General features: G+C 61.3%; 1 protein-coding gene across 1 annotated transcript in view; it reads left to right on the top strand.

Moving 5' to 3' along the window:
• The first annotated feature begins 696 nt into the window (after positions 1-696).
• Positions 697-11593, top strand: part of TPPP (tubulin polymerization promoting protein) — a 17247-nt gene continuing 6350 nt past the window's right edge. The window contains exons 1-2 of the mRNA XM_008576979.1: positions 697-1014; positions 11279-11432. Coding sequence (XP_008575201.1) covers positions 698-1014; positions 11279-11432 — 471 coding nt within the window. The 5' untranslated portion in view covers position 697. The remainder of the gene's footprint in view (positions 1015-11278; positions 11433-11593) is intronic.

Raw genomic sequence — 11593 nt, 5'->3', positions numbered from 1 at the left:
GGGGCCCTGGCCTGGCCTGTGCTGCTAGACCTGATAGAGGCACGTCTGGCCTCCATCTTCCCAGCCCCACGGGGGCAGCCGCCTGCCTCGGGAACCAGCAAAGTCCAGAGGGTGCCCCGTGGCCCCCGGGAAGGGTGTGGTCCCAGAGCTGCAGACAGGCTGGCCCAGGGAGGGGGCAGTGGTGCCATGCTGGGGGGTCCGGGGGGCCCAGGCAGGGCCAGCTGTTGCCGGGTCAGACCCCGCTCCTCCCCGGCCGGTCCCCAAGGTGTCCAGCTCAGCCCCTGCCCTTGCTCTGCTCCTGCAGACGGTTCTGACCAGTTCAGGGAAGGGTCCTTGACCCACCGACTGGGCAGCAGTGGGGGGCCCAGGCAGGGCCAGCTGTTGCCGGGTCAGACCCCGCTCCTCCCCGGCCGGTCCCCCAGGTGTCCAGCTCAGCCCCTGCCCTTGCTCTGCTCCTGCAGACGGTTCTGACCAGTTCAGGGAAGGGTCCTTGACCTACCGACTGGGCAGCAGCGGGCAGGGCCTTTCTGTGTCCAGCAGCCGGACAAACACTCACCTCCAGGACGTTTGCCTCCAAGGATGTGACGTGTACGTGCCACGTCTCCTGTCCTGCAGCCAAGCCAGCCGGGCACACAGCCTGGGGAGGTGGCGGCTGGAAGAAATGACCCCTTTCTTCTCTCCTTCCTACCCCAGGAACATGGCTGACAGCAAGGCCAAGCCCGCCAAAGCCGCCAACAGGACACCGCCCAAGTCCCCAGGGGACCCCGCGAAGGACAAGGCAGCCAAGAGGCTGTCGCTGGAGTCAGAGGGGGCCAACGAGGGGGCGGCCGCAGCGGCGCCCGAGCTCAGCGCCCTGGAGGAGGCCTTCCGGCGGTTCGCGGTACACGGGGACACCAGGGCCACCGGGAGGGAGATGCACGGCAAGAACTGGTCGAAGCTGTGCAAGGACTGCCAGGTGATCGACGGCAAGAACGTGACCGTCACCGATGTGGACATCGTCTTCAGCAAGATCAAGTGAGTGCGTGGCCGGCCCCGGGCGGCCTTTCCAGAGAGTCTGCGGTTCTGTGTCCTCTGGTGGGCGGTGGGGAGGCTGACGAGGCGCTGCCTCCAGACCCTGCCTGCCTCACGATGAGGGGCCACGGGAACCAGACACACCCTGTGTGGGCAGCCGGGGACAGCGGCCTTCCTGAAGTGCGTCCCGACCTGTGAACCGTCCTGAGCCACAGTCCCGCCCTTGGCACTACCAGCCCCGCAGCCCAGTGGGGTCTCGACCTTGGAAGTAGCCTGTCCCTGGGGTGACTGGCCGTACCCCTAGCCCCCAGCCCCTTCTGGGTTTCTCTCCACTTCTGACTTGGAAAATTTTCATGTGTGTAGGAAAGTTGAAATAATAGAACGGAGAGCGCTGCGCACGCAGCTGCAGAGTCAGTGGCCATGGCAGCGCGCCGGCCTGAGCCCATTTCTGCTACTTTTAGCAAAATACACGGAACTGGGTGATTTATAAGAAAACGAAATGTACTGCTTACGGTTTATGAGGCTGGAAAGTCCAGAGTCCACCTGGTGGTGGTGACAGTGACCCAGAGGTCTCACATTGGAAGATGGTGGAGCAGAGAAAAGAGAGAGAGAGAAAGACAGACTCTCCTCTTCTTTTAAAACCCCCAGAACCATGCCCCTGACCACCATTTTTAATCCATTCACCACTGCAGGTCCCACAATCCAATCCCCTCTTCAAGGCTCCACATTTCAATCACCATAATAGGATTTCCCACCCTCTTTACAGTCAAGTGGGGGCAAGTTTCTAATACATAAAACTTGGGGGACACAAGTCAAGCTTCAGTGAGTTTTGAGGGACATAATCTAATCCATTACAGTGCCCTTTATCTGTGGGCGTGCATGTGTCTGCTGTGAATGTTCCCGTACGACGCACGCACACAGGTGCACACATACTCCTGCATGCACTTGTGTGCATTCCTTGTGTAATGTGTGTGCCTGTCATGTGTGTTCCTGCATGGTGCATGCGTGTGTATTGTATGTCTGCTGTGCATGTTCCTGTACTGTGCACGTACACATGTGCATGCATACTTGTGCACACACGTTTCCTTATGTCATGTGTGTGTGCGTGTCATGTGTGTTCCTGCATGGTGCATGCGTGTGTATTGTGTGTCTGCTTGTGCATGTTCCTGTACTGTGCACGTACACATGTGTGCATGCATACTCCTGCATGCACTTGTGTGTGTTCCTTGTGTCATGTGTGTGCCGTGTCATGTGTGTTCCTGTGTGGTGCATGTGTGTGCATGGTGTGTCTGCTTATGCATGTTCTGGTGCCATGCACATACACGTGTGCACATATACTTGTGCAGGCACGTGTGTGTGTTCCTTGTGTCATATTTGTGTGCACACGTGTCTTTTTTCTTGGACACTGGCAAGCACGGTGAGGTGCCCTATGCCTCTTCGTGCTCCATGGACTGTCTCAAGCACAAGGTCATTTTCCTGCTGCCACAATCCACAGCCACCCCTGAGAAAAGCAGCAGCTTCCCCCAAGGCCACCTCCCATCTGGCCCCAGCCAGGTCACCCTGCGGATGGAGGATGGCTGTGCTTCCGCCATTTTTGCCCCATGTGCACTTGCATCTTAGTCACAGGTCTTTGAGCCTCGCCACTCTCTTCTCAAGGCTCCTGCCGCCTTCCCTCCTGACAGCTTCACTCTGGAAGGACGGGGCCGTCGGTCAGGATCCCATCCTGCAGGGTCTTGTCGTCAGTTTCCGTGGTGCTCTTTGCCCAGCATCATGCTGTCCTCTGGGTCTGGGTGGGTGATGTGCTCTTCATGGCTGTGGCTTTCTGTCACCACGTTACTGTGGGAAGATGCTGTCAGGGTGTTTCTGGGTGCGGTGAGGTCTCCCTGACTCCTCGTGCGCACCGTTGGCGCCTGTGCCTGTGCTGGATGCCAAGCTGAGGCTGAGGGGCAGTCGTTACTGCCGGTCACCACAGAGCTATGTGCCAACTCTCCCAGGGAGACCCCAGCTCACTGGGGACAGTGTTCCTTTGGGGGACAGGAGGGGCCACTGGGCAGCTGGGCAGGGCAGGGTGGAGGTGGTCCCACAGGTGGCCCCGTAACAGGAGCTGGAGGCTGGCGCTGGCTGGCGGAGGGGCCTCAGCCTTCCTGCCCCCATGGGAAGAAGTGGAATCTGGTTGGGATTTAGCACAGGTGGGCCGCACTACAGCTGCAGGATCCAGGGCCCTGCTGTGCTTCCTGCTCCAGCCTGAGCCAGTCCCTTCTCAAGGCCCCAGCTGGAGGAGCAGCAGGGACGAGGCTGCAGAGCCCGAGGCCGTGGGCCCAGGGAAAGGGGTCCCTCTGAGGTTACCTGGCCCCACACCTCCCATGTTGGGCCCAGCCGTTCCTGCCCATCCGGGGCAGGCACCGACTTCTGTCTCTGCAGAGGGGCAGGCAGGCACCCTCAGGCCACCACAGTCCTCAGATAAACTTGCGGTGTGTGCAGATGTGTGTGAGGGCGTTTGGGTATCGGAAAGTTGTGCCAGAAGGGCTGTGAAACCCGCCCACTGGGTCCCTGAATCCTGACCCTCCCTGCGCCGACCGACTGCCTTTGGGCTCCCTGACTCTGGAGGGGCCACGTGGGGCAGTTTGGGCCTGAATGTCCTATTTATTCCACCACCTGCGGCCCCCGCCCCTGGTCCATGAGAAGCTGGAAACGAGCCTGGGTCACGTGGCTCAGACAGCTGTGAGGACGGTGTGGACAAGGTAGCCCCTGCCCCCAGGGCAAGCAGGCCTCATCTCTGCCCTGTCTGGGCTCAGCCCACCTGACACCCTCCTCTGTGACTTCTCAGACCTCAGTTTCCTCCCGGGGTTCGGCCATCTGGGGCCAGGATGTGAGAGAGGTTGAGGCTGCACCCCGAGCTGTTCTGTCGATCTGTCAGGCTGCTGCCCCTGAGTCTCTGGGCTCACCCCTGCCCTTCCCGCCCCAGCCAGCGTGGCCTGTAGCTGCCGTCCAACTGGTGGTCAGAGCGCAGCCTGGCCAGGCCTGCCCGTTCCTTGTCCTTGAGCTCGTTGGGACCCCGACTTCTGCTCTGGCCTGGGTCCCACCTCCTCACAGAGGCCCAGCCGACCCTTCCGTCCAACTGGTGGTCAGAGCGCAGCCTGGCCAGGCCTGCCCGTTCCTTGTCCTTGAGCTCATTGGGACCCCGACTTCTGCTCTGGCCTGGGTCCCACCTCCTCACAGAGGCCCAGCCGACCCTTCACCAGCACCAGGCCCTGGCAGCTCCCAGCCCTGCCTGGGCATGTGTCTGGAGACACAGCTGCAGCTCCTCTGTGGCCTGACCAGGGATCTCAGTGCTTGCTATCCTTGTGCCCCTTGGGATGGGGACCAAGGTGGCTGACCCCTGGCTTGGGCAGGCATCTCAGGCTCACCACGTTGTCCACGTGCAGCCTTGTCCTTAAACAGCTGGCTTTGCCGTGTGGGCCTGAGTGACGGCTGGCAGCCACAGGCTGACCCTCGCCCTGGTGCCCAGATCTGGCTCAGCCAAGTGGATGTGTCCAGGGCACCAACTTGGGGAGGAAAGCTAGGTCAGCTGCATTTACCATGGTGGCGGCAGGTGAGGCTGATGCCCGCTATTGCACCTCTGCTACTGCAGGTGTCCTTGCTGGGGGGGTGGGGGGGCACCCCGCTTGCTGATCCCAGTCCTGTGCTCTTCCCAGGCATGGCCTCTGAGCCGTCTGGTGTTGGTCTTGATAAACCCAGAGTGTCCGTGATAGACAGGAGCAGACCCAGGAGCAAAGGGGCATGCCGAGCTGCACCCTAGGGAAGCTTCCAGAAGGCTGAACAGGAGGCGGAAACAAGCAGCCTGTCCAGGGCCAGTCTCCCACCAGGGAGGGCTCCGAATTCCACAGCCGTGGCACTGGCCCAGATACTACCACATGCAGTGCCAGGGGCACAGCTCCTCCTGTAGGAAGTTGCCTTCGAGATGCTGCACATAGGCACATACATGCACACACGCACGCACATGTAGCATTCAGGTTGTCACACACTCACTTGTGGGTGGTGCTACTCCAGAGGTCCCGGCACCCTGGTGTCCAGGTTGAGGGACATGAGTCCTCCTGCCCATGGGTGGCACAGGCACTACTCCAGGGAGCCCACAACCACCAGGGAAACCTGTCCCCTGTCCCTGGCCCTGTTCCAAGAAGACAGGACTTCGGCTGCTGGGACACTGGAGCTGAGGCCTGGCCCCAGTTCCGGGGCAAAGCTGGCTTTCCCCTGCAGAGCCCAGAATGCTCGGGGACCTTGGGGTGCCCCTGCCTTGGCTCACCATGGGGTTGAGGTCTGGGGGAACGAGCAGTTGCGACCCAAGCTCAAAGAGGGGTCAAGGTCCTGACAGTCCTGGACAGCCAGGCTGGGGCAGCACTGGAGCTGTTATGTCGGGGGACTTGCTGGTCAAGTGTCCGGGAGGGCGGCAGGTGGGTTGGTACACGGGGCGGCCAGACGGAGAGCCTGGCGTCGGGTGGCTGAGGGATTCTGACCTCCTCTGTCCACCCCAGCGGGGCTTCTGTCCCCTCCTTCCCTCTCCCACCCTCAGACTGTCCTGAGGGTCCCTATTCTGGGGGTGGAGCCCCCTGACCTCCAAGGTGTGCAGGAATAAGGGACCCAAATTCACACCCTAACCCTGGAAGAGAGAGGTAGAGGGTGCCCTGGCTGGGGTTGTGGGGTCCTACAGGAAGGGCTGGAGAACTAGGGGGTGGGGGTCACCGTGAGGTGGCTGTTGGGATTGTGTTTGTTTTGCACTTGAGGGTGGGGTGTCCCCTGGCCGAGTGGCGGCAGCAGCTGCAGAAAGGCCTTCCTCCCCTCGGGAGTGCTGGGATGGGAGGAAGCGGCCTTCGGTACCTCCAGAAAGTCGCTGCCTCTGACAGGGCTTGGTAAAGAAAAAAGTCCGACTATTTCTGTTTTCGGGGCAGGTTGCCATGGCTCCGTGGGCGTGGCGCCAGCTCGGGTATCTGCGGCCTTTGTTTAGGTCCTTGTCGCCATGGCAGCGCGTGCTTGTTTTGATGTTACTATGTGTTAAATGTTAAACAAATTTCTCGTAGCTATATACCCGGGCGTGGCGCCAGCTCGGGTATCTGCGGCCTTTGTTTAGGTCCTTGTCGCCATGGCAGCGCATGCTTGTTTTGATGTTACTATGTGTTAAATGTTAAACAAATTTCTCGTAGCTATATACCCGGTTTTTATTGAAGACTACTGTTAACCCACAGACTCCGCCTCTTGCAAAGAGCTCACGGAGGATGTTAATTAATCAAGACTTGATGTGCGAGGGGGAGGGTGACGGGGGTGCCCTTCAGGGGCTGTGGGCATCATGGCTGCTTGCATCTGTGTTTGTGCACACGCATGTGTCTGTGTGTACATGTGTGCCTGTGTGTGTCTGCATGTGCACCTGTGCCTGTGTGCATCTGCGTACTCCCATGTGTCTGTGTGTGCCTGTGCTTGCATGTATCCATCTGTCTACGTGTGTCTGTGTCTGTGTGCCTGAGTGTGTGTGCCTGTGTGTGCACCTGTGTGTGCCTGCGCGGGCCTGTGCCTGCATGTGTGTCTGCATGTGCACCTGTGCCTGTGTGCATCTGCGTACTCCCATGTGTCTGTGTGTGCCTGTGCTTGCATGTATCCATCTGTCTACGTGTGTCTGTGTCTGTGTGCCTGAGTGTGTGTGCCTGTGTGTGCACCTGTGTGTGCCTGCACGGGCCTGTGCCTGCATGTGTGTCTGCATGTGCACCTGTGTGCATGCGTGTGCCTTCATGTGTGTCTGTGTGTGCCTGTGCTTGCATGTATCCATCTGTCTGCGTGTGTCTGTGTCTGTGTGCCTGAGTGTGTGTGCCTGTGTGTGCACCTGTGTGTACCTGCATGGGCCTGTGCTGCATGTGTATCTGCATGTGCACCTGTGTGCATGTGTGTGCCTTCATGTGTGCCTTTGTCTGTGTATGTGTGTGTCTGCACGTGCCTGCATGTGTCTGTGTGCTCATGCATGTGGGGCATAGGGGGGTGTGAGGGCGTCTTGGGGACTCCTGGGGTCAGGCTCTGCTCACTCACTTCCTCCCTGCTGTGACCCACAAGCCGTCAGCTCCTGGGCGAGGCTCTGCAGGCCTGGCTCCCCGGCACTCTGGGGGCAGAGGAAGGAGGGCTGGGCCCGGTCTCTGCTCCCAGAGTGGCAGCCTCCCTGGGTCCCTGGCTCCTTTGCCAGGTGTGGCGGGTTTTCCAGACTAAATGCACATGTCTCCTGTGGACACCTGTTTAGGGAGCTGGCAATGTGCCGCATGGGGGCCCAGGGGCGGTGCTCGAGTTATGGTCTGGGCGCAGGTTAGAAGGCAGCAAGGCCGGTGGCCCACCCTGCGGAGAGCAGGTGGTCCAGAGGCTCCCTGGGGTCGGCCGGCCAGCGCCCAGCATGGCGAGCCCACCAGGTTCGTGCTGCACGTCTTGGCGGGTTCCCGACTCTGGACTCTGGGGCCAACACCACCCCCTCCCACAAGCAGGACATAGGCCTGGAGGGAACCCTGGTCAAGCGAGTGGGGGGGTGGCCGCAGGGGTCAGGGGGCACTCTGTGTGGACATCGTCCGTCCTTCTGGTGGAGTCCCTGGGGCGGCTCCTGCTGCCAGCCCAAGGGCCCACCGGCCTCACTGTGCTGTGTGCCTGGGCCTCCCTGCAGGAGTCGCCCATGCAGGGCCAGCGGGTGCTCACGGCCACTGGGCCCCGCAGCCGTTTCTGATTCTGCGGGGCCCTCTAGGGGCCACCCGCGGCCATGCAGGGCAACCGCGACTTCTGTGAAGGTCCCTGGGCTAGGCCCCTGTGTCCTGGCCATCGGGGCCTGGTCAGCTCCTGGCAAATCTGGAGCAGTGTGCCAGGCAGGAATGGGGCAATTCCTCGTCACGTTGACGATGGCAGGCTCCATGACAACCCTTCCACGTTACGTGCAGCGGAGGAGGAGGCTGAGCCGTGGGCCCGCGCCCCCTACGGGGTCCCTCTGGGCTCCAAGTCCAACCGAGGGCCACATCCTCCTTGCCCACCCCACCCGGCCGTGCCTGGGAAGACACACACAAGGCCCAGGGCAAATGTGAAATTAGGAGGAACTTCAGGGTAGATTTGTCTCCCACTCGGAGGGAAATGCCTGAATGCTGTGGGCCAGGCAGACCGGGGGACGCTGGTAGCCAGACCTGGGCAACCTGGCCCAGTGGACGTCCCTCCCACCAGCAGGGCCTGAGCAGAGGTTTGGGAAGGGGGTTCTGCTTTCCCGAGATGAGGGGAGAAGCCTCAGAGGCAGCCAGACGCCCAGGCCTTTCTAGGCCCCAGGTGGAGGGCGGAGGCCACCTTGCCTACCCCGAGGGGCATTCCAAGCACTCTGGCCGGTCGAGTTGCCTGTGAGCGGACCCTGGAGGGCTAGGGAGATGCTGTCCTAGGTTCTCAGTGTCCACATTGTCTTTGGCATGGACCCCAGGTTTAGGTCCTGCTAGGGCCTGGGGGAGGCAGGGCGGTCAGCAGGGGAGACCTGGGCAGGAGCAAAAGACCAGTGTCTGTGAGAAAAGTGACCAGAGTCACTGGTCCTTCCTTGAGCAGAGCGAGAAGTCGAGCCTCTGGCCCGTGATAGGTGACCAGAGCAGCTCCAAGGTCTGGTGGAAACATGTGGCAGCTCCCGCACCCCATGTCCCAGCCCTCCAGACAGGGCTGCCCCCCAGGCTGCATCCCCACCAGGCAGGAGCTTCCCCCGATATCCTACACCCCATGCTGGCCCCACTGGCTGGCATGGGGGCCCTTCCCAGCCCCCTCAGGTCTCAGCCCAAGGGCTGATGGGAATATCTTGGAGGTTCTTGCCCTGGGGGAAACGCAGCACCTCTCACCCTCTTAAGCACAGGGGACGGCTTTTCCCCCCAGACCTCCCTTCGACAGCCCCCAGCTTTCTGCCCACAATGGCATCTGGCCAGCCAGGTGCTCTCTGGACAGGTCACTGCAGGGTCCACAGCTTCTGCAGGGGCAAGGACTTCTGGCCTGGCCCTGGTGTACCCAAGAGACTGAGGTGGACCCCAGGTTTTGCTTTGGGGCAGAGCAGGAGTCTCCTGAGCAGGTGCTGGCCCCAAGAATAGAGGGCAGGGAAGACACCGGGTGCAGTGCTCTGGGGGGCCTCAGTCCCTGGGACTCCAAAGAAGAGGCTGGCTCTGTGTCAGGAGAGCTGCATGGTGGGATTAAGTGTGTCCAGGGAAGAGAAGGCCATTGTTATTCTAGAACTCCCTGGGGACTGCTCCAAGTAGAAAGCACCTGGGTCTCCCAGGGAGAGCTCAGGGCTGACTGGGGCACCCTCTCCCCAAGCTCACAGTGGACACTTGGGAACACCGCCCGGCCAGCCACTCTCAGTGCAAGCAGGGCAGGCTTTTGCCCCCAAGGCCCGCGCATCCACCCTGACCTGCATGTGGCCTCTGGTGAGGGAGCCCCAGCCAGCTGTGCTCTCACAGGCTTAGTGACTCACAGTGGTGGTGCCTGGTGCTGAGGCCACCCAGAGAGGGCCGTGTGCCCCAGCGGCTGGCCGCCAGTCCTGGTGTCCACATCCAGCCCAGGCAGGGCCGTGAATAGAACAGGGGCACCTTTGACAGCCAGGGACAAACAGAGGCTCCGCAGGCCTTAGAGATTCAACACACCCGCGAAGCCCAGCAAGGAAGAAGGGCCGCCCACGCCGCCCGCCCCAGGCACTGCTGGGCTGAAGGGCCCAGCGCTCCCTTGCTCCGGCCTAGACTGGGGATGCACAGCTCGGCTGCCCGCCATTACCCAGCTCACCTGGCCTCACAGGGAGCGGCTAGGGGGCCGTGTGCCCCGGCGGCTGGCCGCCAGTCCTGGTGTCCACATCCAGCCCAGGCAGGGCCGTGAATAGAACAGGGGCACCTTTGACAGCCAGGGACAAACAGAGGCTCCGCAGGCCTTAGAGATTCAACACACCCGCGAAGCCCAGCAAGGAAGAAGGGCCGCCCACGCCGCCCGCCCCAGGCACTGCTGGGCTGAAGGGCCCAGCGCTCCCTTGCTCCGGCCTAGACTGGGGATGCACAGCTCGGCTGCCCGCCATTACCCAGCTCACCTGGCCTCACAGGGAGCGGCTGCTGGGTGTCGAAGCTGAGGGATTCGAGGGGCTGGAACCCAGCTCCCAAACACCGTGTGTCCACCGAACCCTCCAGACCCTTCTGGGCAGATGGGGGTGGCTCTGCTCCCACACTCCCCTGCAGCTCAAGGCTGAGGCCTCGGCTCTCCTTGAGCTCCTGGGAAGCCTGAGGGTCCAAGTCCTGGGATCCCGTGCACTTGGTGCATTTCCAAGCGGGACAGCTTCTCTGGCCCATTTCTCTTCCTGATAGTGGGGTGTTTGGTCAGAATGTCCCATGTCTCCGGGACACCTGGGTAAAGCGTGTGAACCCTCCAGGCGCCAGTTAAAATCCAGTGCCTGCCCAGGGGTCTGGGAACCACGTGGCTCCTGCTTCTCGGCCCGGCCACGTGGGGTCCCCCATGCCGTGTGCGTGTCACTGTTTCTTTCTCACATTGTGCTGAGCAGTGTCCACGGTGTGCATGTATTACAGTGGGCTTATGTGGCCCCTGCTGAAGAACAGTTGGATGGTTTTTAGGTTTTGGTAATGGATGTTCAGGTACAAGTTTGTGTGTGAGTTCACGTTTGTTTATCATGAGAACCCAGGGATGGGACTGCTGGGCTGTACGGTGGGTGTCTGCCTCCCCAAGACACAGCCGCTCACCGGCAGGAGGGAGCGCTGCCCCTGCCCCACACTCGCCTCGGCACGCGGTGGTGCCATTTATTCACTGTAATTATTTTACCCGTCCTAGAGGGTGTGCGCAGCAACCTCATTGTGGTGTTAACTGGAATTTTCTGCATCGTGTATTTTTTTGGTTAGAGGGGCCTTTGTCCCGGCTGTTCCACTAGGATTCCCAGGGACGTGCAGGACCCTTGCAGATCTGAGCCTCACCCGCGCAATCTCTTGTTTTAAACACTGAAAGGCCTCACTAATTTGGATTAGTTGGGGGTTGGGGCAGATCTGATCAAAATAGAAAAATACTTTTAAAAGATGGAGCCAGTTTAGAACCTTCTTGAAACCTCCTGAATGACCTATGGTGGGGCAGGGGCAGCAGAGGGTGCCAGGGATCCAAGGTGGTGCCTGGGTGGGAGCCATGGCCTCCTGTTCCACCTGCGACCCCAGCTCGTCCCTGGGCTCCTTCCCCTTCCCGGCCTCTCAGCAGCCCCTCCTGCCCACAGGGGGAAGTCCTGCCGGACCATCACCTTCGAGCAGTTCCAGGAGGCACTCGAGGAGCTCGCCAAGAAGCGCTTCAAGGACAAGAGCAGCGAGGAGGCTGTGCGCGAGGTGCACCGGCTCATCGAGGGCCGCGCGCCCGTCATCTCGGGGGTCACGGTGAGCCCGGGGCCAGGGCCTGGGCAGGGGAGGGGCGGGGCCTGCTGGGGTGGGCGGGGGCCTGGTGCGTGGGGGCAGGGCCTGATGCACGGGGCAGGGCCTGGGTGGGTGGGGCGGGGCCTGGGCTGGCGGGGGGGGGGCCTGCAGGGTGGGAGGGGCCT

This window comes from Galeopterus variegatus, unplaced genomic scaffold (genome assembly GCF_000696425.1).
Source record: "Galeopterus variegatus unplaced genomic scaffold, G_variegatus-3.0.2 Scaffold1437, whole genome shotgun sequence".
Taxonomy (NCBI): Eukaryota; Metazoa; Chordata; class Mammalia; order Dermoptera; family Cynocephalidae; genus Galeopterus; species Galeopterus variegatus.
Note: the sequence above shows the minus strand (reverse complement) of the source record. Positions and strands in the feature narration are given on the sequence as shown.